This window comes from Neovison vison, chromosome 5 (genome assembly GCF_020171115.1).
Source record: "Neovison vison isolate M4711 chromosome 5, ASM_NN_V1, whole genome shotgun sequence".
Classification (NCBI taxonomy): domain Eukaryota; kingdom Metazoa; phylum Chordata; class Mammalia; order Carnivora; family Mustelidae; genus Neogale; species Neogale vison.
The window spans coordinates 66,990,745-67,015,690 of record NC_058095.1 but is presented as its reverse complement, the minus strand read 5'-3'; the positions used below and the strand labels follow the sequence as shown (position 1 = coordinate 67,015,690).

At 52.4% G+C, this 24,946-nt stretch overlaps 1 protein-coding gene across 2 annotated transcripts in view; it reads right to left on the bottom strand.

The window, feature by feature from the left end:
- Positions 1-4,465: 4,465 nt before the first annotated feature.
- The window catches only part of ATP2A3 (ATPase sarcoplasmic/endoplasmic reticulum Ca2+ transporting 3), a 33,913-nt gene continuing 13,432 nt past the window's right edge, over positions 4,466-24,946 (bottom strand). The window contains exons 8-21 of one of the 2 annotated variants that reach the window (XM_044249223.1): positions 23,716-24,180; positions 22,006-22,094; positions 21,732-21,834; positions 20,322-20,453; positions 19,806-19,931; positions 18,417-18,635; positions 17,965-18,300; positions 15,995-16,215; positions 14,877-15,079; positions 14,214-14,299; positions 10,072-10,205; positions 9,494-9,611; positions 8,893-9,010; positions 4,466-5,880 (exon numbers count right to left, since the gene is read on the bottom strand). In XM_044249223.1, coding sequence (XP_044105158.1) covers positions 5,861-5,880; positions 8,893-9,010; positions 9,494-9,611; positions 10,072-10,205; positions 14,214-14,299; positions 14,877-15,079; positions 15,995-16,215; positions 17,965-18,300; positions 18,417-18,635; positions 19,806-19,931; positions 20,322-20,453; positions 21,732-21,834; positions 22,006-22,094; positions 23,716-24,180 — 2,370 coding nt within the window. In that variant the 3' untranslated portion in view covers positions 4,466-5,860. The remainder of the gene's footprint in view (positions 5,881-8,892; positions 9,011-9,493; positions 9,612-10,071; positions 10,206-14,213; positions 14,300-14,876; positions 15,080-15,994; positions 16,216-17,964; positions 18,301-18,416; positions 18,636-19,805; positions 19,932-20,321; positions 20,454-21,731; positions 21,835-22,005; positions 22,095-23,715; positions 24,181-24,946) is intronic. The other variant, XM_044249224.1, reaches the window with a different exon arrangement.

The window sequence follows — 24,946 nt, the reverse complement described above, 5'->3', positions numbered from 1 at the left end:
CCCCTGACCCAATGCCTTATTTTGCAGATGAAGAAATGAACTCAGAGAGGAGAAACGAATCGCCCAAACTCACCCTAAGCAGTACCAGAGGCCTCAACTTGAAGCAGGAAGGCCTCCCTCGTTGGCCATCAACCCTACCAGGTGTTCTTGGGACTTCCTCTGGAGATGGGAGATGGAGACTGGGTGTCCCCTGGGGGTGTGGGAAACTTCCCTGCAGTCCAAGGTGCCTCACTATGAAGGCTGATAGGAATCTTCTTCCTGGCAAGTCTTTAACTGGGAAATTGCTCTAGGCAATGAGCCAGGCTTTGGGGCTGGAAATCCCAGCCGCCTGTCTGAGTAGAGGGGCTTTCCTGGCAGCAAGGGCCTCCACAGAGGGCAAGTCCATGGCCCCTTCCAGCACCCTAGACCAATCTCCCCTCTCAAACAGATCAGCCTCATCAATCAGGCCCAACTGTCTGTCCAACACTACCTTCAAGAGGGGCAGGTCAGAACCATATCCTGGGCTTTCTAAGGAAAAAAAATCCAGAGATGCTAGGAGCCAGGCCTGTGGGTGTAATGTCCTCTTGGCCTGGTCTTGATCCCAGACAAAACGGCCTATTCCCTTTCCAGGTGATCCCATGGCTCTTGGGATAGCAGGTCCCAGGACGTGAATTGCTTGCAATCAAGCATGGGGTTGGGTGCTGACGCTGTACAGGAGCTGTCTCTGTGTCCCCCTCCACCCATGATTCCTGGACATTCAGGAGGGTAACAAGCACTAGATGAGGTGGGCAGAGGGGAGGAAGGAGAGGAAAGGAAGTCAGACAGTCATTCTCCAATCTGCACCTGACCTTTTCACATCATCACCATGATTTCATCCACCTCCTCCATCACCCCCTCTCCCCACTTCCAAGGAGAGAGGCTTCTGACAGATGGACTAATGGAAATATGGCTTCCTTTGCCTGGCTAAATTTAGCAACCACTGGAGCACAGAGGGGCCTATGCCCATCCCGAAGGCCAGCCCAGGTCCTCAAGCAGTTCGGCACAAGGCTCCGATGGGTCTCCTTAGATACTCAGACACCCTTGCTTGGAACACACACCTGTGTGTGCTCCTGTGCTCCTGTTAGAGCCTCACCTAACAGGACCTGTTAGGTCCTGTTCTGACCCTGACAGTTAGCAAACAGACTATCATGGGGGACTATCTCATTTGGGATTGTCATATCCAAAGCATGCCCAAAATAAAAAGAAATAAGAGCAATTATATTCATCTTCCCAATTATAAATCTCTTTTTTTGCTAATAACTTTGCCAGAGTACATACAACAGGCAGCTGCTAGGACCAATACCTCTTTCACTGATTCTAAAATACACCTTTCCATCCAGGCCTATGCTTTCCCTCCTTGCCCCAACTCTGGCATCCCCAAGAACAGACATCTGTGATTATTCTAGGCATCATCAGGGGGTGGTACAAAGATGAGCAGGGCCAGGGTCAGAGTTTACAGAGGACACAGTACTTTCATACTGAGCAGATTTCTTTTTTAAAACAGTCCCCCTGAAATAGGTACTGGAACCCCCATTTTACAGATAGGGAAACTGAGGCTCTAGAAATTGAGTGGCTTGCCCAAATAGCTTCCATGTCTGCTTGTGGCTGGAAGGAGGCTCCCCAAAGTCTGAGAGTTTGGCCAAGAGCCCACCCCAAGACTCCAGCACTTGAGAGCTTCTAGACCTGCCTTATAAGCCCAAAGGCCGAGTGGCCAGCTCCGGTAGTGGGCCAGACCTTGTAGGGAGACAAGGCAATGCTGCCAAGCCCTTAGACCCAGGACAGCCTCCTCTGCCTGGCTAAATTTAGCAGTTCTGTGGAGTATGGAGGGGGCCTGTGTCCACCCTGGAGGCCAGCCCAGGCCCTCAAGGGGTTTGGCACAGATTCCAGTGGGTCTCCTTAGCCATTCGGCGTCCCAAGGTTGCGGGGATGACACCTCTGCTTGCAGACTTCAGTCCAATTCCCCACGCTGGGCATGTCAGTGTCCCAGGGCTCACTCAGTGCCACTCAGCCCCTTAGATGCTGGCTAGAGTAGGGCCCTGGGTCAGCCTAACAGAGACTGTCCAAGGGAGGTTGTGGGAATGGGGATCTATAGGGAAGCTGCAGCAGGGGTCCTCGTGCTTTGTTTCTCCTCTTGCCTAGACCTTGCACAGCTCCTCTGGCCTTTTCTAATCCTCCCCACCCCCAACTATGAGCTCCTTCTCCCCAGCATCTGAGCCATCACAACCCTCTGGTTCTCCTCCATCCTGTTGGGACATTTCCTCTTGGTCCCCATCCTCTTCCTGTCCCTGGAATGTGGAGACTCCTTGGGGCTCATCTAGCTCCCTGCCCCTCAAACACTAAACACCCCTGGGGAGGCTTGTCTCCTTGCCTCCTGAGGTTGCTGAAACCTCTAACCCCCATGACAGCCACATGCCCACCCCCCTCCTCTGGCTCCTACCTCTTTCTTTTCTTCTAAATCAAGCTGTATTGAGGTATAATTGATGTACAGTAAAATGTACCCATTGTAGACACACAGTTTAATGAGTTTTGACAAATGCATATAACCCCTGGCATCACCATCTGTCACCCTAGAATGTTCGCACCTGCTGTTTCGCTGCCAATCCCTCCCCAACCCAGGCAATCACTGGTCTGTTTTGTCACTACGGATTTGCTTTGCCTTTTCTAGACATTCACAGAGGTGGAATTGCACAGTACGAGCTTCTTTTACTCAGCACAAGGGGTTAAGCTTCATCCACGCTGCGGCATAGAGATGTAGTCTGCTCCTTTTGATTGCTGAGCAGTATTCTGTTGTGTGGGCATACCACAGCTTGTCCGTCTCCTGTTGATGCTTATTTTGTTATTTTGTTTCCTGTTTGGGGCTATGATGAGTAAAACTGCCAGGGTTCAGCTCTTTGTGTGCAGATTAGGTCTTCATTTCCTAATTTTGCCCTTCCATTCCTCCCAGTGAGGCACCAATAGAGTCTCTCCTAGCCCTCTGTGGGGTACAGTGTGGGAGACATGGGGAATAACACAACAGGGGCCGATGGAGGGGGCAGGGTGAGGCCTTCGGCATTTTGGCAGCTGCCCTCCCTGAGCCAGTGAGAAGTGTGCCAGGGCTTGCCCTGGAATTCCCTCTTGGGTGAGTGGCTGTGAGGTAGGAAACCTCTGTTTACCTTGGCTGCTCAATCTTGACCTGCGAGGCTCCATGCTGTGGACTGGCAGGGCTGCACTTGTGCAGGCTGGTTATGAGCTCCAGCAGCTGATGGGAGTAGCAAAGCTGGCCTGTCTCCTAGCCAACCCTCCAAGCCCATCTCCACTCCATGCTCTGACCGCCATGATGGAACCAGCTAGACAGTCAGGCTTTCAGAGAGCTTCGGGGTATTCATCTGTAGATGGGGCCCTCACCCCTGCCTGGCCCGCCTCAAGGAGTCAGTCGAGTGCCCAGGGAGATGAGGCATATGGAATGGTTTTGGGATCTGAGAGGCCTCCTGAATGGACTGTGCAGAAGGAAGAAGCCTTCTGCCCATCCTTGGCTCCCACTGTGAACTATGCACCAAATGTTGCCCTTCCCCAAAATAAAAGTCAGGAGCTCCTGAAGGTGGGTTTTGTCTCTTCCAGACATAGCACCTAGGCAGCAGCACAGAACCCCCATGCCCAGAAAGGCCCTGAATTTCATTTTCATACTCTGCTGTCCCTTCTAGGAAACTATTAATGGCTAAACAAGGGATCCACATTTTCATTTTGCACTGAGCCCCACAAATCACATAGTCAGTCCTGCCTCTGGATCTGTGGGCAGGGCCTGATTTCCCTTTGCAGGGCAGCTGGGCAGAAGATTAGATACAGAAACTTCATGAGTGAATCTACCCTCCAGAGGAAGGAGAGGAAGGAGACAGGGACACATAGCTATTCGTGCCACAGAGTCCCTGCTCCTAGAGAGTAGGGCCGCCTGAGTGAGTCAGGAATGAACACCAAGCAACCTCTCCAAGGTCCCTGGACAATCTGAGTTGAGGGAAGCCTTGGGGAGGTGTTCTTGAGCTGGGCCTAGGAGGGCAAGAAGTCGATGGCATCCTGGGGTTCAAAGAGGGCAAGTAAACAGAGAGAGAAACCTCAGGGAGAGATGTAGGACCCAGGGAATGGCCAGGGCTGGAGGCTCCTGATACTTTGGCTCTAGGCCTAGCCCTGCCCCAGGCCATCATGAACCCCTCCCAGCCTGTTTCCCCAGTGACGACATTTGAATCTTAACGTGTGCAAAGGGCTTTGAACACATACACAAACTATCAAGTGCTGTCTCTGTGAGCAGAGTCATGCATCTGCCCTTTGAGTGTGGGTCAGGAAATCAGTGCATCTCCTGGGTCTTGTCTTAGAAGACAGCAAACCCTGGCTGGCAATGTGGGAATCCCAGACCCTGGCTCCAGTTTCCTGATGTGAGTGGGTGTGGGTTGTGGGAACCCAGGTGAACACACAGGCGGATGGTGGAACCACTCTCTAGGAAAACAGAAGGTGACGGTCCTCTGTTGCCCCAGGCACTCAACCTTTATTTCTCTACTGGCTGCATGTCAACAGATGGGTACAGAGCCCTGCCATCCTCCCCCACTTCAAAGACTGCCTTCCCTCCAGCAGGAAAGAAACAGAGAATCTCTGTGGGCTGGTTCCCAGGGGAGCCTTGCCCAACCCTGCATCTCTTATGGCCTCTCTGGAGACTTGGAGGGCACAGGGGAGGGAGGAGAAGAAGAGGCCACGGTACCTGGAGCCCATTTGCCCAATTTTTGCCAAAGGGGCAAAAGCTGAGTTAGAAAACATTTGTGTCCATCAAACACTTTTCCCATCATTTGACATGATGTGACAGGCATTCCTCCACCAAGGAGGGAGGGAAAGGAAGTGCCCTTGGGTAACTAGCCATTCTCATTGACATCCTTTCAGCACATGGGGATGTAGGGTTGGGGGCAAAGAGTGAGGCCAAGAGTCTAGGGCACTCAGAACCACCCAGCCATGCAGACTGTGGGATGGTGCACACAGGACAGGGCTGGGCTGAAAGGGCACAGTGATTAGGTACCCAAGGATGTCTGGGTTCTTAGGCACCAGGGACATGAAGGGCAAATCCGTCCTCTGCTTGGCAGACTGGGCAGCACCGAGAGAGACTTGGCATGTCTCTCATTTGCTTAGGACAGGAACTCTGAGTCTGGGAGTACCCAGAGCAAGGCAGACAAGCCAGCTGTCTCCTGGGAAGGGGATCCTTGCCCAGCCCCCTTCCCCTACCACCATGTCCCTCTCTCTGACCCTTTAATCCACTGTACATATAAACAGTAAGAGGCTCAAGCCCTCGTGAGACCTCTGTTTGTGGAAACAGAGTGAAGGGGGGTTGTCTGCCCTTGCTGTGCACAGCTGGGCCCAGATGTTTCCCCTACTTCACTCGCTTACTGACCAGGCCCCAGACCAGTCACTAAGCAAGAGGTCAGAGCTGGCAAGAACTCTGGGAGTCCTCCATCAGTCAGTAGAGGCACCAGTCACCAAGTAAATGACCAGCCTCCAAGCAAGAGGGTGCCTACTCCAGAGTGTGCTCATGGATTTGGGGGTAGAGGGCTCTGCATGTCTGGACTGACTGCCAGCTCTGGCTTCTGGGCAGATCTCCCCCAACCCCCCATCCAGGCTGTAGCTCCTGGGCTAGAGCTTCATAGGTGAACTTCCCAGGAGAGTCCCAAAGACATGAATTACAGAGCCCCCGTGTGTATGGAAGCAGGGACAGAGACTCTTGGCAGGGCCCGGTGAGCAAGCGATGAACGTGATGGCAGTGTGGAGAGCAGAGGGGAAGGCCTGGGCATCATCAGTCTGAGGTACACACCGGAGACTCCACTGTTCCCAGAATTCACTTCTGGTCCTTTTCTTCTGGAAGAAAAACCCAAGAGTACACTGAGAGATGTATGTGTGACAGTGCGTACCCACACTGGTTCCTTCTATCCTCCTTCCTCCTTCCATCCTCCATTTCTCCTGGGACAGCTGCATTCTCCCATAGTGTTCATCAGGGGATCTCCAGTTCTACTGTGTCTCCTGATGTGCCCCACATATCCAGATGCTGCCCAGACACATTTCTCTGAAGTCCACTGGGCCTCTTCCATTCCACATGTTCTATCAACAACCCCAGCCCAGCCCAGGGCATATTTTCCTCTTGATTTTTAGTTTGGGAGGTAACTACCCAGTAGGAGGAGATCCAGAATCTGGTGATATCAATGCTTCATTCATCTCAAACACTCAGGCCTGCTGATTCTACCTACACCTCTTGAGTTCATCTCTTTCTCCTGCTGCCCCCAGGCTTCAGGTCCTCTCAGCCCTGCCCTTAGCCCCCTCTTACCTCACCGTCACACTCCCTGGCATCACACTACAAATCCAAGCTATCATCCCCTTTGGTGGTTCTCTATTGCCTTCAGAATAAAATGCAAGCCCACCTTGTATCCTGGACTCTCCCAGATATGCCCCCACTTAGTTTCTCCAGGCCTCCTCTCCCTTCAGTCTGGCCCACTGGCTTCTGCTTGATAGCTGCTCAGCCACAACTGGGTACAGCCAAGAGACGGGGCAAGGGGACCCCCGCCCCCACCCCTCACCTACCCCCTGGAGCTGACTAGGCATCTGTAATTCTCCCCAGGACACATCCCTCATAAATCAGAGGGAAGCTGCAAGCATCAAGCCTCAGCAAAACTTCCCTAAAAGGCCACCAGGCTGGCTTGGGAATGCAACAGGGTCCCCTCTCTCACCCCCGCGCCATCCGGCTTTAGGAGGCCCGAGGGACTGCAGGCACACAGGGCAAAGCTGTTTGGCTTACAGCAGGCACACAGCACTCCACCTCTCAGATGTGGCCACAGATGCCCAGCCCGAATCTTTCTTGTGGGCCCCACAGCCACTCCCTAGAGCAGGACACCACCTTCTCAAGCCAAGCCTCACCAGGACCATAGTCAACATCTCAGGTTCATGGTTGAGGTGGAGGTGTTGCCCAGAACCAGCTTGCTCTGGGCTGGACTCAGTGTCTGCCCTCAGATCAGCTCAACACAACCCATCAGCCTCCCTGCCTTGCCCCTCCCATGTGTCCTCCATGTTATCCCAGTCCCTTCCATGCTTCCACCCATCTGTGGCTCTCACTGCCTTGAAGATAATGTCCAGAGTCCTTAACCTGGCATTCAAGGCCCTTTTCACACTCTAGCCTTACTTCTCTACCTTGCACTCTGAGCCCCCAGCCCCACTAGAGACGCCAAACCATGCTGCTTAGCTCTTTCTCCACCAAGATCCATCCTCCCCTTTCAAACCTCTGCTCGGACTTGTCTCTTCTAGAAATCACCTCCAACCCTTGGCCCAGCAGGGATTGCTCCTTCCAACCTGCCCCATCCTGTTAGGGGCCCCCTCCCAAATCCTCCACCATCCAGCAGCTGGGACTGAACAGTGCCCGAGACACAGGCTCTTCCCCATTGGCTAAGAAATTTTCTAAGTTTTCTTAAGAAAATGTGCTGAACTCCTTGGCAGTTGTGGCTGCTAGGGAAAGCTCTCAAGGAAGACAGAGAAGCTGCCTGAGCTGCCAATGAGGCTTGACTTCTCAAGTGAGTTAGTGTGATCAAGGTTGGTGGATGGATTTCCTGGTAGACCACCTCTGGGCTTCAGCCAGAAATGTGGAGGCCTTGGGCTCCCGAGGACAGAGTTTTAGATGATCGACCCATTTCACTTTCTTCAGCTCCCTAGGAGTATCCACAGTGAGTGGGTCAGAAGGAACCATACAGGGGGCAAAATGCCTTGCCTTGCTTCCTACTTCCTCACCCATGTGCTCTAACAAGGTCTTGCATTGGCTGAGTACCTACTTCTACCCTCAGGTAAGCCCCTCTGTGTGTGTCTGCTATGGACAGACCTGCGGTGGGCCAGCTTCCCCAGAGAGAGGAGGCTGACTTGTTTTGGCCTCTTTAATAAGATAAAATGTTTGCAGCACCCAGGAGCACTGGCCAGCGTGGGAGATAGGAGCCGATTGATTGCCCTGGCCCCTATGGAATGACAAGCACGTGATCTATTTATAGACCCTCCAACTCAGACTCCCTCCCGAAGCTGGGACACATTCCTGCCAGAGATGGCCCTCAAGGACCCAGCTGCTCCCGGGCAGGCCTTGGCCATTGCTGGGCCTAATCCAGACCCTCCGCAGCAGCCTGGCCTGGGGGCTACTGCCTTGGCTCACACTCCCAGGAAAAGGGAGGTTTTTTTTTGCCCCTGCTTCTCACTCTAAGCAGCTCTGACAGTGAGAAGATCCTGGCTCCCTCACCCTCGGGAGGTTCAGAATCACCCACTCTCTGAGGCTCCTCTGCCAGCAGGGGTCCCCAGCTTCCCCCACGACCCTGCCCTCAACCCCGACTCTGCCATTTTCCCTCCAGTACCAGATTAAGGTAGACCCAGAGCTGTGAGCTCAGAAACAGAGAACCCCCTCTTCTACCCTCCTATGAGGTGACACCAAAGAGGCCAATCCAGTGTGGTCTGGGGTCCCAGAGGGGGTCAGGAGCTGCCCACTCCATGCCCGGGAGACTGTCCTGAGAATGCCTGCCTAAAGACAGGCTGGGTTCAGAGGAGTTAGAGGCCAAGGCCCAAAGGAGGGTCCAGGGGGCCTAGCCATGCAGGGTTGGTGGCGAGTGAGGAGAAGGAGGGAGCAGGGCTCTGAGCGGTGCTCTTGGCCCCTATAGCATAAGACCCTGCTGATACCACAGGCCCTAGTCACCAGAGCAGAGCCCCTACTTGTCCTCCACTTGCTGATCCAAGAATACTTCTTTTCCCCGGGCAGACAGGGAGGCTACAGCCTGGGAGCGGAGGCAGGCAGGGAGGGGGGCAGGGAGGCAGGCTGGAGACAAGCAGGGTAGGGAGGGTCTGGAGCTTCCCACTCACCATCCATGTGGTTCCGGGACAGGTACTTGAGGGCTTCATCAAGCAGGATGACAGGCAGAGATATCTGGAGCACGACCACCCACTGGCGCCCGCTCAGTGGGGTCACCTGGAAAATAAGCTGCGGCGGGGGAGGGGTGGTTAAAGGTATGCCCCCACAATCTATCTGCTTCATACACTTGGGCTACAACGGACTCCTCATGAGCAATTTCAAGACGCTCCTTGAGGTCCCACCTCCAGGTCTTTGTCTACCCTGGGTCCTCTACCAGCAGTGCCTGCCCCCGCCCTCACCCAATTACCAAATCTTCCCGGTCCTGTCTGATAAGTGGGCGGGATTCTGCACTGGGGAGGAACATAGTCTCCTCCCACCCTGGCCTCGGGGAAAGTCCCCATAGCAAGAGGTCTTATCGCTGCCTCTTCAGTTCCCCAAATCTGAGGGTCCCCAAGGCACAAGCTGTCTGTACCAAGCACCTTAAGATCTCTCCATTCCCAGTCCTCCATGCAAAAGGTCCCAGAGAGGTCCACTGACCAACCCAGGGCCAGGCTGTTGCAGGAGGGTTTGGACCCTGTCACAGAAGAGGATTGGGGCAGGGTGGAAACTCACGGGCAGGGGTGGCACCAGTAGGATGAGGAAGTGCAGGGCCATGGACATGGCCACAGCGGCCAGCAGCCAAGGGTTCAGCCAGGGTGGCATCCGCAGCAGCGACTGGTTCTCTGAGACACTGCCGAGGGCACAGGGTGCTCACTGCAGGCCTGGACGTGAGCATGCCCTGCTGTGGGCAGCCATCAGGCGTGGGGGTGGCCTGGGCTTCAGCATTTCCCTAATTGGGCCTGTAGGCTGGAGCACTTCTGGGAGGCCAGTGTAGCCAGAAGGGGTGGGTCACAGTTATTTGCTCAGGCCCCAGTGGCCTGTCCCAGGGCTTGGATGCCCTTTCTCTGTCCCTCAGACCCAATCTTGTCCCCTCTATTTATTCAGGCCCTGATCATGGCCTTCTTTGTTCCCTAAATCTCAATTCTGGCCCCACTTACTCTCAAAAGCCACTCTGGGACCCTCTGACACTTGGGCCCTAATTCCGACCCCCCTGATCCTCAGATCTGGGCCCTGACTGACCCTCAGCCCCCCAACTTAGGCCTCACTCCCCCTCTCTCAGTCCCAGCTCCAGGCCCCTCTGCCTAGCCCACCTGTTGAGGGCGTTGCACATTTCAATGGTCACCAGCACAGACAAGGCCATGGTTGTGGGAAAGCGTGACTCGAAGACCTCACAGTCAATGTCAGCAAAGAGCAGGTTGTCCTTGGAGCACTTCAGGAAGTTCCTCTGAGGGCACCAAGGTGGGGTGGGGTTAGGGAAAACAGTGATCAGGGAGGGGCCAGTGTGTGGGAAAAGGGAAGCCTGGTTCCATCTTCAACCCCCATCTGAGAACATAATACAACCACTGGGCAAAGTGCTGCCTTGCGGTGGGCCCAAGGAGGGGCACTGATCAGGGATGGGGCCCAAGGAGGGGCTACATGGTGCTGGAGAAAAAGGCAGGCCATTGTGGGGCAGGAGTATGGAGGGACAGAGAGAGATCAGCTAGCATTAGGATGGGGAGGACAGAAGAGGGCCCCGGGCTGAGAGGGAGGAGGATATGGGGGCTCTACCCTGAAGGTGCCTGGAATATGGGAGGTGCAGGAGTGGGGGTGGTGACTTACTGGGACCATGGAATAAGTAAATGTACATGAAATCCAATCAGCCAAATTGCTTGAATAGAATTCACCTTTGGTGCTATTAAATAAGATTCCATTCGTATCTCCCTCCATTTCTGCCACTGAAATTGAGCTCTACCAGACTCGCCTTTTGCTTACAACGTGGATTAATGAATTGCTAGGTGCAGGCTTACTACATGGCTTCTTCATAATTAAGAAGGAGATCTCAGGGCTCTATAGAGGATGTGGCCACTGCCGCTGCAGTCCTAGGGGACAGTGTTCTTCCTGTTCATAGACTTCGCTTACAGATTCTGCTGTGATAAGATGCTGAGCTGAGGACAGGCGTGAGAACTACTCTGTTTTCTTCCATAATACTGGGATGAGTGTGAATGTTTGTAACAGTTAAACAGCTTCCTTCTTCCAATAACATAAAATTTTTTCTCTGGACTATCATCTGAACACAGAGATCTTTTCAGCTAAAGGTTTAAAACCTGGATCCACCCTCGTAGAGAAATCTATACGATGACGGGCTGTCCGAGTTCCTGTCCAGTAAATAGATCCGTTTTCCCACACTCCATAAATATGGGTAAGGTGAATGTCAGCCAGAAGGGGCCGCTAGCACTTTCTTCTTCTCTCTCCTGCAGGATGAAAATTTCTAAAAGACTACGGCTTGGTTAGATTTCTTATTTTAACAAAGAGATGGAGATTCTGGTCTCATTTAAATCAACAGGGAGAGTTTCTCCAAAATCAAGCTCCAGTATTTGGAACAAGTGCATGTTTTTATTTGGCACTGATCATAGAGCAAAGAAAATGTCCTGAAATTTGATTCCACCCAGAGAACAGGAGGACCAAGGGCCACTTTGTATTTTACCACTCTGGTCAGGCCCCACTTTCCCAGATCTTAATGGCCTACGCAGACATGTGCATACAAATGCAGTGTACACACCTTCCACTTGAGCTTGTGCAAGCCTAGAGCCTTATGCATGTGCAGGGCAGAAAAAGGACAAACAGGATCATAGCAAGATGTTGCTATAGAAAAACGCCCTGCCCTTTCAGACCTTCTGGGTTTGTGCCCCTGGTCATGAGTCATGGTGTGGCCTCTTGAATTGTTTATTAGAAGGTACTCAGGGCTGGAACTTTGGTCTCATAGGTTCATTGTGAGCCTTGTGGGGGTGGGGGCTTGATTTCTCTGGGTGACGCCACTGTTCTGCCTACTCCTTCCCTTTGCTTCCCTGGCTATTTCCTATTTACCTCATCCTACACAGCCTTCTCGTGTTTCATTAATATAATAAATACTTACACAACTCTTACTACGTGCCAAATGTTGGTCTAAGTACTTTACAAGAAATCACTCCGTTCATCCTCCTGACAGCCTTATGAGGCTGAGGCGGGGACCATTATTACCCATTTTATAGATGAGGAAGCTAACTGAGATGTTAAATAGACTGTCCAAAGTTACACAGCCAGTGTGCGGCAGAACTAGGCTCCATGCTCTGTGCTCTTAACCACTCTGTGCCTTCTGACAGCTTCCTTCAGGAACCAAGGGCGGTTCTAGGCAGCTCTGCTGAAACTCCAACAACAGAAGCTGAAAGTTCTACCTTAGGTCTAACCATTGACCACCTCCAAGTCCCACAGCCACCTGTATATTTTTGGCTAAAGATTTTCTTTTGTTTTCTTTTTAAAGATTTTATTTATTTATTCCATTTATTTATTTATTTGATACAGAGAGAGCGTGCACAAGATGGGGAATACTAGGGCGAAAGGAAAGGGAGAAGCAGGCTCCCCACAGAGCAGGGGCAACCCGATGTGGGACTCGATCCCAGGACCCCAGGATCATGACCTGAGCCGAAGGCAGTCGCTTAACCAGCTGAGCCACCCAGGTCCCCGGCTGAAGCTTTTCACCTTAAAATGTGACTGCCACTTCCATGCTCTTCCCAGGTCTTTGCAGAGCCTTGGTCTGCTTGGTGACTGGCATCCAGTCGATGCTTACTAGCCATTTCTTGGCCAGATGGATAAATGAGAAATGGAATAACCTGAAGACAGTTGGTAAGGTGGCACCAATGGGACGGGGGACTAATGAGTAGTGGGTGTGGGGTATGACCTCCAGCTGGCTGGCATGGGTGACCAGGTCAGCAGTAGAACAGAGATGGGGGTAAAGGAAAGGGATTATCTGGAGAAAGATGATAGATTTGATTTTGGTAAGTGCAATGGGCCTGTAGGGCATCCCAGAGGAGAGACCCAGCTGGATATATGGGACTAGGCTCAGAAGAAAGATCAGGGTGGGGGTGGGCTGTCCTAGGATGTTTGAGATCTACTGATAAAGGAGGGTAATAGAGAGAGTGCTGGAAGAAGGCATAGACAGGGTGGTCAGCACACCATTGTTCTATACCTTGCTGCTCCCGTAGGAGCTAAATGAGCAAAGGGGGCCTGAGCCTGGCCTGATTTGCCTTTCTGGCAAGGGCTGGGGGCATCAGCCTTTGGGATGAGAGTGCAGGCCTATGCTCTGCACTGCTGCCAGGTCAGAGAGCCCACATGCTTGAGGGCTAGTGGGTACCAGGAAAGTGTCCCTGAGCTAACTGTACCTAGATGTGAATACTGCAATAATGCCCGTAATCACAGAGCCTCCCAGGGACCACAGCCAGTGACATGGCAAAGGGTGAGGTACCCCCTTTGAGCTCTTCTATCTACAAGAAGGTAACAAAGACAGGTACACTCAGAGGAAGAAGATCCTAAATCCCTGCAGCTCTCAGCTTTAAATGAAAAATTCACAACTGGCTTTGCTAGATTTGGTGCAAACATTCTTTGAGGTAAAGGAGATGCCCAGGCAGTGGTGCCCAGGTGGCACAGTCAGTTAAGTGCCCAACTTGGTTTTGGCTCAGGTTGTCAGCATTGTGAGATCTACCCCCGCACTGGGCTCTGTACTCAGCATGGAGTCTGCCTGTATTCTTTTCCCCTTCCCTTCTTCCTCTCTACCCCATGTTTATTCTCTCTCTCTCAAATAAATAAATAAATATTTAAAAATAAAAAAAGGAAATGCCCAGACAGAGGGACGGAGTGACAGACAGCTGCTGAGGGGTCTCCTTGGTTGCTTCTAGAGCTATGCTGAGCTAAGCTAGCTCTGTTGTGAGCACCTGCTAACCAGGTGACTTGAAGAGGTCAGTGGATTCCTTTCTCAAGAAGCGTGTTGTTAAAGAGGTGGAGGAGGAGCCTGGCAGATTCCTTCCTTCCACTCTCAGTCCCCTTTCTTCGACCCTCTGCCTGAAGTTTTACCTTTCAGGGATTCATATTTCTGAGCCCTCAATTATTTACAGCCCTCAATTTATCAGGGGTTCCCTGATAAAGGTAAGATACTTCTTGCACAGTTACGCCCCTTGCTAGCCCCCTAACCAAATGAATGGGAGAAGGAGTAACCACTTCTCTGGCTCAGGAGCTGGGCTGCTATCTCTAGTAGTTTCCAGTGGCTTCTGAGATTAGCTCCTTAGATGGTGGATGTCCATGTATGTGTATGGGGGTAGTGAGGGACAGCCATGGCCAACCATGGGGTTAGAGATCCCTTTCCCCTGGAACTCCAACAACTACTTGGGCTGTGAGTTCTACCTCAGAAATAATCCCAACATGGTCCCTGGCCCTTCTTGCTTACCAGTTGGTAGAAGGTGACGTGAGGTCCCTCGGCATCATAAAGGAACCACCAGGTGGCGGCAGCCACCGTGGCCAGGCCCACGTATACTGCAAGGAGGACAGGAGGAAACTGGCTTTAGTGGCTAGCTGTGGTTTTCTGGCAACCATTTCCCCTTCCTAATAATCACCTGAATTTCTGTCAGGGAACCACCTTCTTCCTCTCTGAGCCCCGTGGTTTGCAAGCACCTGTCCCTAGTAACAATGGTGGGCCCTGATTGGCAATCAGCATCTGCCACACCCCTGGCCATGGTGATTAGCTAGGAGATAAGCAATCTTGACCCAATGTGGGCCAAGAACAGGCGTGAGACTTTTATCATATTACTGAGGGATAGCTCTCTCTTCTGTTGAATTTGGGGTTATAATGGAGTAAACATGACGGCTACAGCTGCAGCAGCTATCCTTCTACTCCAAGGGGCACCTGCCTAAGCATGGAGTTGAGGCAGAGCCAAAATGTGCCAACAATACTGAGGCCTGGATGCAGCCATACCTGAGGCATGCACTAGTCTTTCCCATTGGATGAGTCCACAATTTCTTTTGGCATAAGCCAGGCTCAGTCATACTATATGTACTATGCAAGCCTATGTGATAGAAACTCTCAAGAAACTCCACTGAGGGCCCCACTCACCTCCAATAGCCAGATATCGAAAAAAGAGCCAGCCACTGATGAGGGCCTCACGAGGGTTTCTTGGCAGCTTCTCCATGATGTCCAGGTCTGGTGGGTTGAAGCCCAGGGCTGTGGCAGGTAGACCATCTGTCACCAGGTTCACCCAGAGCAGCTGCACAGGGATCAGGGCTTCCGGGAGGCCCAGAATTGCCGTGAGGAAGATGCTGGAACCAGAGTCATAGGCTCTAGTCCCCAGCAACTGGAGGGTCCTGCTCCTACTTATACCCCAGGCTGGGAAGCTCACCTACTGTCTCCACAGGAGCCCCTTCCCACTTTGCTAGTTCTGATGTGAGTGCATGGTCCTGCCACACACTCGGTCACTCCTGCTCCCAATCTCAGCTCTGGAGCCTGGACATATCTGCTCTTTAGGCCTCTCCTCTTTAGGCCATAATTCCTTTAGGGCATGTATGCATGTGGACAACACATGCCTAAGTACATACACAGGGGTTTTTTTTTTTCCAGACAGGAGCAAAACTTAGCACAGGCTACACAATCACACAAACACAAGTACCTAGATGCTTATCTGGATATGTAGAGATGGCAGAATTCACATGTGTCCAGGCAAACATGTGCTCACCATTCCCCATAGGCATCTCTCACATATGAACCCAAGAATGTACAAATTATATACTGGCACAAATCCTCTGTGCTTATATGTATGCCCAAAGATTCCCAAAGGCACACATGCACACGTGTACACACACTTTTCACTTGGGTACACACACATCATGCTCACCCAACTGTGTGCACACATTCATGTACACATGTAAACACATTACCGCCCTGAAGAGCAGCTAATTCTCACATCTTGCCAACTCTGAATGTAGGAGTTATGGCTAGAGAGATGATAGGGGACTTTTTAGGCACCTCCTAGAGGGCTGGAGTACGTACTCCAAAGCCTCTGGAGGAATGATGAGGAGCTCCTGCCCCTGCCCTCCTTGAGGTGAGATCCTAGAAGGCCCCAGCCAGAGCAGGATATGTGTCCCTCCATCCCTATAGCCCCATCCCAGGATCAGGCATTTCCCTTGGTGACCTAGAGCTGGTCCAGAGAGCTGGGAAGAGGAAATACAGGGCCTCACCAGACAACCTCGCCTACATTGGAGGAGATGAGGTAGCGGATGAATTGCTTCATGTTGTTGTAGATGGCCCGGCCCTCCTCCACTGCAGCCACGATGGAGGCAAAGTTGTCATCTGATAGCACCATCTCGGCTGCCGACTTTGCCACAGCTGTGCCAGAGCCCATGGCAATACCAATCTCTGCTTTCTTCAGAGCTGGGGCGTCATTCACCCCATCTCCAGTCTAGGGGCCAAGTTAGGTAGGATCATGCCTAAGGAACTTCATTCTCCTTCCTTGACTCCCCTCAACTAAGCCTATCCCCAAACCCAGGAGATGTCCCCAAGGAAGCAGAAAGCTGAATAGAAAAATGGTAAGGTTGAAAATGAACTTAGTGATTGGGCTGGGGATGAGGCTTAAGGAAGGCAAGGGTTGCAGACCAGCACAATTTTGAAGAGGAGATCAGTTTGAATGTTCTCATCTTCCTGGTGAGGTGGACTTGGGAAAGAAGGTGGATCTCTGATGATGGTGGAGATGAAATTCAGGTTGGATGTGGTATAGAAGATGAAATTGAGGTTAAGGACAAAATTAAGGTTAAGTCAAGGATGAGGTCTAGGCTGTGGCTCACGTAAAGGACCAGGTAGGAGTGATAGCTAAGGTAAAGTTTGAAGCCAAGGTCAAGGTCAAGGTCAAGGTCAACACTGGACTCAGGTTCAAAACTAAAAATTAGACTAAGGTAAAGGTCAAGTCAAAATCGGATGACAAATCAAGGTTATGGTCCACATCAGGAGTGATGTTACAGTCAAGGTTGGAGATGCAGTCAAGGTCAAGATTAGAGGCCATTTAAAGTTGAGGTCTACATAAAATATTGGGTTAGGGGTCAAGATCAATGTCAAGGATCTGGTCAGGGTGCAGGTTAAGACTGCAGCCCATAATAGGGTTGAGCTCAAAGTAAAAATCAGATTAAGATGGTCAAGTTCAAGGTCAGAAACCAAGTCAACATGAAGGTCAAAAATAGTCAAGAACCAGGTTACAACTGTAGTCAAGATTGATGACCAACGCAGTGTCAAGGTCAAGACTGGGCCCAGGTTAATATTAAAGTCAAGATGAAGGAGTGGGGGTGAAGGTCAACAGAGGCCAGGTCAGGAGTGAGACTGGGGTCAAGAATCAATCAGTGTTGCAAATAGGTCTGTAATCAAGAATGAGACAAAAACTGGGCCCAAACAAAAGGTCCATCCAAAGGTGAATGGATAAATTGTGGTTATATGTACATGGTGGAATGCTACTAATGATAAAAAAAGCAGTCATCTACTGATACCCAAAAAACATGGGAAAATTTCAGAAGAAAAAAGCCAGACACAAGAGTACATACTATATGATCCCATTCATATGAAAATCTAGGACAGGCAATTTATGGTGAAAAAATGGCCTGTTGTGAGAGGGGAGCCCATTGGAGAAGGTACATGAGGGAACTTCTTGTGTCCGTAGTAATGTTCCTCATCTTGATAAGGGTTTGGATGACATGCAAAGGTGTGTCTGCACTTATCAAAACACATCAAATGAATGATATGCTCAAGATTGTGCATTTTATTGCATGTAAGTTTTGCCTCAAAAAGGAAAAGAAATAGAACCACAAAAAAAGGCTGCTCTCTAGAGCATGGATTCTAAATTATGTGAAGGTGAAGTGTACTGACGTCTGCAACTTACTTTGAAATTTATTTAAGAAAAGATGGATTAAGGTTGGATAGATGGATAGGTATTTGCAAAGCAAATAGAATGTTACTTGTAGAATCTAGATCATAGATATTTCAGGTGTTTGCTATAAAACTATTTTCATTTTTTTCTGTGTTTGAGATTTTTTTTTGTAATAAAATGTTTGAAAAAATAAGAATGAATCAGAGGCAGAGGTTGTATGTGTTGCTCTTGCTAAGCTCCATGGCCAGTGTTCCCTCCACACCTCCCCACCTCCTCTAGGCTCCCATCTGGTGGCCTCACCATGGCAGTGATCTCGTTAAAGGACTGTAGGTTCTCTATGATCCGGGACTTGTGCACAGGTTCTACACGGGCAAAACAGCATGCTGTGCGACAGGCATGGCGCTGCTGCTCAGGGCTGAGATCATCGAACTCGCGACCTGTGTAGGCCTTCCCTACGACGTCCTCTGTGTCCCCGAAGATGCCAAGCCGGCGGCAGATGGCCACAGCTGTGCCTTTGTTGTCCCCTGTGATCATGACCACACGGATGCCAGCTTGGTGGCAGCGTGCGATGCAAGCAGCCACCTCAGGCCTTGGGGGATCCAGCATGCCCACGCAGCCCACAAAAGTCAGGTCCGTCTGTAGGGAGGGGGCAGATGCAAGTGGGGTCTGGGCCCATGCTCAACCTCCTACCTGCCCAGCCTTTGCAGGGAGACACACAGCTCCCAGCCCAAGGGTTCTGCCCTGCCACCCACCTCGTACTGTACAAACTTGCTACAGTCGTCCAGCTGCATATCCTCCTTCCGTGGGGGTGCATCCCGAGTGGCCAGCGCCAGGCAGCGCAATGTGTCTGAGCCTGAGCCCCAGTCCCGAATCTTGGCCAGGATTTGCTCCCTGGAGGTGGCATTCAGGGGTACCGTGTGGCTTCCCACTCGGACTGAGCTGCAGCGCTCAATCACACTCTCAGGAGCCCCCTGCATCATGGGGGAGGGGAGAGGCAACTCTGTCAGTCAGGACCCCTTCCTTCCTCTCTTGCCCAACTGAGGAAGTTAAGGCCCAGGCATGGGAAAAGGCCATCCAAGAGGACACAAAGTGAGATAAGGACCAGATTCCATTCTTTGAAAGTTCAGAGTGAGAATCAAGGGGACCTCGCTGTGAGGAAACCCAAAAGGAATGGGGGTTGTGGCTGACCATTGGATGGTACCCTCCCCCTACGAACTCAAGGCTGAGAAGGTCTGCTGGAGCATTTGGGGAGGTGGGGATAGAACTGGCAGCCCTCCTACAGGCAATGCAACCCTGCCAATCCAGTACTGCTGGGATCCCAATTCTGTAGGGGTCTCAGCAACAGGAGGCAGGCTGAGCCCTGCCTGGGGACCAGAAATAGAGCCATGCTGAAGGTGTGGCTCTGGGAAGGTATTCTTGGGGGTGACAGGTTCCTCAGCAGCGTTGGAGTCTCAACTTGGGGTCTTGCTCCTATTCTCACCTTGGGAATAGCCTCTGAACCCTCCATCAATGCCTCCTCCCTCTCCTCCAAAGGGCACCCCAAATGCTAAGTTTTCAAAGTGGCCTCAGATCCCAATACAGAAGACTTTTCATTTCAAAAGGGGTTCAACCCTCCATTTCAGTGTGAAGTTAGGGCTGTCATTCCTACTTCAGGTTGAAAAGCAGTGAGAGGCTCTGCGATGGGCAAAAGTCTAAATGAGAAACTTCCCTCCCTAGGACTCAGTTTCCAGAACATGTAGCACCAAAGATGGGCACCAACTACCTCAATACCCCGTTCAGAGGTGAAAAGCTTCTGAGACCTTCCAGCTTAACCTTGCCATTCAGAAGGGGAGACTGAGGCCCACGGAGGAGCATAGGAGACCCCAAAGTCATGTGACAAGGCAGTGCCTCTCAGTCTAGAGCTGGGACCATGGTGAGCGGCAGGCCTTGGTGCCTGGCTCTGGCTTTATCTCCACCAAGACTGGATCTGTCCCCAGTTCCCCATGGCGGGCTGACCACCCTCGTTCCAGATTCACTGCTTTGACAATGGGCCTCCCTCTGTCCCCCATAATTGTAGTCACTAGCTCTTCAGAGGATTGAAGATCAGATCTCCCAGGGACTCCTCGTGCACAGAAGCCCCAGGCCAGTTACGCAGGTCCCACCTTCACAAACATCTTGCTGCCCTGGGCTGCCAGGTCAGGGCTAGTAGGTATGCAGTATACGGACATGGACTTCCTGTCTCGGGAGAACTCCAAAGTAAACTCCTTCCGCATCAGCTGCTTGATGACCTATAGGGGTCAGAAGGGTCAGGATGTGAGGGGCAGAGCCAGGCAGAGCCTAACTGCTTTCTTCCCAGCTTCCTGGAAAAGAGCCTCTTGCTCCCTGTGGGATGGTGTCTATCCCTTCTCTCATCCTGACATTTGAGCCCCCATCTCCCTCTTCAGCCTGAGAAATGCCACAAGGTTGTCACTTCCTGACCATGCTGTGCACTTCCCAATTCTGGGTCCTTGCCCACACTCAAGTCTTTTCCTTCCTTTTCTCTCTAGCCAAGTCTTATTAGGGTCTGAGGTCCGTCCTCCTCCCAGAGACCTCCCAAGGCCTTGTCCTTTTCTCTTTCTCCTCTAGATGCCCAGAAGCCCAGCTACGAGGCCTGTGGCCAGAGCCCTCACTCTGCTCACCGCATTGCAGGCGCTGGCTCGCTCCACCAGTGATAGGGCCCGTAGGTTGGTGTCAAACACATTCATTTTCTCCACCAGGCAAGTCAGAGCCGTCTCCGTGGCCTCTCCCACCTTCTCATACACGCCCTTAGCCTGGTGGGGCCCAGAATACAGGGTGTGAATAGCAGGGTCTCCTCCAGGGGACCCCCCAAGCCTTACCTCCCACTCACTCCCTGACCCCTGGAGCTCCCTTTACCACAGTTACCTCTAACCTCCATTGCACCAAGCCAGTGGGGCCCTTCCCAGTCCAGCTGACATGGGGTCTGGGTAGTGTCTGATACTGAGACTTTCCTTCCCTTCTGACCACGCCGCCCCCCTGCCCACCCAGGCATCAGTAAACATGGATCCTTCCTGCCATCCACCTCTCTCTCCACAGGCTCCTTCTCAGCCTCCTTCCCCAGATTCCCCACATTCCTCTTTCTAGACTCTGCTGTCCAGGCCCTGCTCCTTCTCTCCCACCTTTTCTCCCTAAGGCCTCATAGACCCCCCGCTTCCCCACTTTTCATGTGCTTGACTTCCGGTGCCCAGCCTGGCAGTGACATTTCCCTTGAACTCCGAGCCCACATATCTAACTGCTGCCTGTTGGACTTGGTTCCTTAGTGACCCTCAAGTCACCTCCCCTTCTCCCTATATTTGCCGCTCCAGCGACTGTCCCAGCCAGGACAGCAACCAGGAGGTACCCTCTCTCTCTTTCACCTAACTAGTCACCCAGTCCCATCCTAAATCTCTAACCCAAGCTTTCTTCCCTTTCCCTGAAGCCCTAGCTAACAACTCTCTGACCTGGAGGACCACACAGGGGCTCCTGAATCCAGTCTTGCCCCGTCTGTTCCATCCTCCACACAGAAGCTCAGGTGATCGGTTAATGCAGTTCTGACCCTATCACTTCCCTGCTCAACACTGCGTGGTGGCTGCCTACTGCCTTCAGCTTATTATGGAACAGGATTTGGTCTGGTCAAGTCCTTTCCCCAGGCAGGAGTATCTTCATGCATGTTCCATTCCACTGCTCCAGCAGCAGGTAAGGGCATTCACTGCCTGCATCACATCAGGTTATGACTTGTGGGACTTTCCTGGGCTGTGTCCTCTACTTTAAACACCCTCTCTAGTCCTATTTCCCAAATCTCTTCCTCTAGACACCCTGGCACTACAGTCCCTTACATTAGTCTTCCACAGCCCAAGAGCCCTAGGGCACAGTTTCAAAGCCAGTGTGCGAAAGGAGGGGTAGTGGGGGTATTCAGGGGTGGCAGTGTTCCTGGGCTGTGGCACTCCAAAAGGGCAGGGACTGCCAATCCTGGGAGTTTTGAGACTCTGGGAGAACGGTCTGTCCTGGGCACCCGGACACTAGTGAGGTCACAGAAGAGAGCTGGGTCCCACCTCATTGTAGTCCAGCGCTGAGTCATTGCACAGGGCACAGATCGTCGCCAGCTCCACTAGCCCATCGAACTGCCCACAGCGCACGAGCCGCTCCGCCTGTCTCCTGTGGGGCTGGGTCTTGGTACAAGGGCATTTGGCCCCATCCCTGGGAGGTGCATGGCCTCTCGATCCCACCCCAGGAAGCCTTGCCCACTCACAGCTCTCTGAGCTCTCTGGTGTAGCCCAGGTCCCCCGGGGAACCCTGCCCACCTGCAACCCCTTGCCCAGCACTCACACTTCACCCTCCGGGGCATAAGTGGTGCCTGAGATGGTGAACTCATGCAAACGGCAGGAGCCCGCTTCGGCCTCAGCTACCACGAACATCTGGGGAGCACAGAGGCATGCTTAGGCAAGCCCTCACCTCTCTCCTCTTTGGGCAGCCAGTCTGAATAGAGCCTGACCAAAGGTGGGATCCTCTGGGCCCCTAAAGAAGCTGCTGGCCTTCCCTCCTGCCAAGGTCTGGAAGAGTCGGGTTCAGGCCAAGGCAGGGCCTCTGCTCTGGACCCCTGAGGGGTATATGGCAGATTCTTCAGTGTCCTGGATGGAGCCCTGACACGGGGTAGGAAGCCTGGATCCTTGCCCATTTTGTTATGTGACTCCTGGCTGAGCACCAGAGCATTAGTTTCTCCACTGGTAACAGGAGAAGAGAGTGGGATCCGAGTACAGCTGCCCCTCTTTTTCCCTTGAAAGGATGAGTTCCTGGCCTCTAAGGGTGGAAACCCACATACTGCTCTGAGACACAGACCCCTGCCCAAAGGTGTTCTCACACAGTGAGCTCTTGCCTCCAGGGCCTGCTGGGTCACCCAGACCCTACCCGTGTATCTCAGTGTCAGGGCTTTACCCCTCCCAGGGTGGCCCATTTTCTTGCCTGGAAGCCAGCTTTACCAAGGAGATAATTCTTGTTTCCTAGAAATTGCCTTGGTGTACATTTCCAAGTCAATGGCCAGCTCAGCACACAGTAGGTGCTCAACAAATGTCCCTTTTTTCGTGCTCCCCTCCCTACTCCTGAGGGGACTAGGGAGAAGCCCTCCAGCCAGCATACCTCCTGACAAGTCAAGTTTCTTTGGCCCCCTCCCAACAAGTAAGGCCTGTACAACTTCCCTGCAGTATGTTTTTTAAACCTTTATTTCAATGAAGGAACACTCTGTTCCAATGAAGTCCTCCTAGAGATTTTAACAGGTCAGGGGACGCAAAATTTAAAACTTGCTTGTGCCCCTTCCCCTGTGGCAGGGCTTCCTTCCCCTTCCCCAAGGTTTTGGGCTTCCAGGTTTTGGATACAGAGTCTGAGTTTCCCAGTGGGCAGATCATGGGAGCAGAGGTGGGAGAAGAATGACTGGGACTCTAAGAGGGGTGGGAAACCCACAGCATTCACCACTACCCACCCACCCCTCTGCCCCCTAGGCCTACTGGAGTTTCAGCCAGAATGCCTGGAACATACAGGCAACAAGCCCAGGATCTGGGATTGAAGGCCAGGAAATGAATAATTCCTTTCCCAGCCCTGCCCAAGTCACTGGAGCTGGCATATCTGGTGACTGGTGACGGGCATCGACTGTGGAGTGATGGAGGAGCGGGACAGAACTTGTTTGGGTCCAGGCCCAGCTTGGCTCAGATGCCAAGGCTGTAGTTGACCCCCTGCAGTATCCTTTATGGTTGTCTGTCCAAGCTTGCATACCCAAACTTCAGATGAAGAAACTGAGGTTCACAGACAGACAATGACCTGCCAGGGCCGTACAGTGATATCTGGGTCCTAGTGATACTCATCTGGCCAGACCTTGCTGCTCTGCCCCATGAAAAAGGATCTCCTCCCCACTTTGCGGGTAGCCCACAGGTTCTCTCCTCCATCCCCTGCCAAAAAGGAGTTGGGGGCAGCCCCAAGAAGGAGTTCAGCCCGCTGAGCTTCACACAGCAATAGCAGCGGGACCCCAAGCCGGCTGCAGCCACTCACCCGGCACACAGACATCTGGTTGGTGGTGAGGGTGCCCGTCTTGTCAGAGCAGATGACGGAGGTGCAGCCCAGGGTCTCCACAGACGGCAGGCTCCGCACAATGGCATTCTTGCGTGCCATACGCCGTGTGCCCAGAGCCAGGCATGTAGTGATAACAGCCGGGAGGCCCTCAGGGATGGCGGCCACCGCCAGGGCCACGGCAATCTTGAAGTAGTAGACGGCGCCACGGAGCCAGGAGCCACCATGGGCCGGGTCGGCAAAGTGGCCAATGTTGATGACCCACACAGCCACACAGATCACAGAGATGGCATGGGACAGCTGCCGCCCAAACTCATCCAGCTTGCGCTGCAGTGGCGTCCGCTCTGGCTCCACTGCCACCATCTGGCTCCTGATCTTCCCCAGCTCTGTGTGCAGGCCTGTGGCCACTGCCACGCCCAGGGCCTTCCCCGATGCAATGTTGGTGCCCTGGCCAATGGAGAGACAAGGAGAGCTGCTTAGCATCCCCGCAGGGCCTGGGACCCCTTGACCTCTACCATAGCATTCCTATCCCCCTACTTGGCTTGTTTTTTTCTCCATGTCACTTAATGCTCCCAGGCTTACGAAGCTATCTAGTGCTAAGCCGTGGCTGGCATCCCCATGACAGTGTTAGCTTCACGAAGGCAAGGACTTGGTTCAGCACTGTATCCCCAGTGCCTATCACGAGGCCTGGCACACAAAGCACTGGACCAATACAGACTATGTGACCGACTAGCACAGCACAATACCAACCTATAAAAATGTGATTTGTAAAAAGCCAACGTGGCCACATGGGAGTGCCAGGCTGACTGTGATCCTAGGTAAATGATCTGTAAATATTTGCTGAAGAATCCAGAAAATCTGAGCTTAAGTCCATCCAATCCCAAGGCCCACGTAAAATCCCTAAGTCCCAGTAAAAAAGGCTAATTAGCCTTGAGCTTCTAGCTTGTATAAAATGGTTCAAGAAAGGAGCTGCTCAGAGGAGGCTAATGATGTGGTACCCTTCAGAAAGGTGCCCTGTGCTGAGGCTGGAGAAAAGGTAGGGACCTCTCGTAACCTCAGCTTCTCTTCTTTTATCCTGAGCAATGAAACTTCCACTCCCCCATGCGTCCGCCCACTTGCAGGCCCCTCAGCTAAGGAAATAATCTGCAGTTAGCCAGAGCATCTTCCTTAGAAAGCTGCCTAGTGACAGCTGCTGATGCTTGATCTTGCCTTG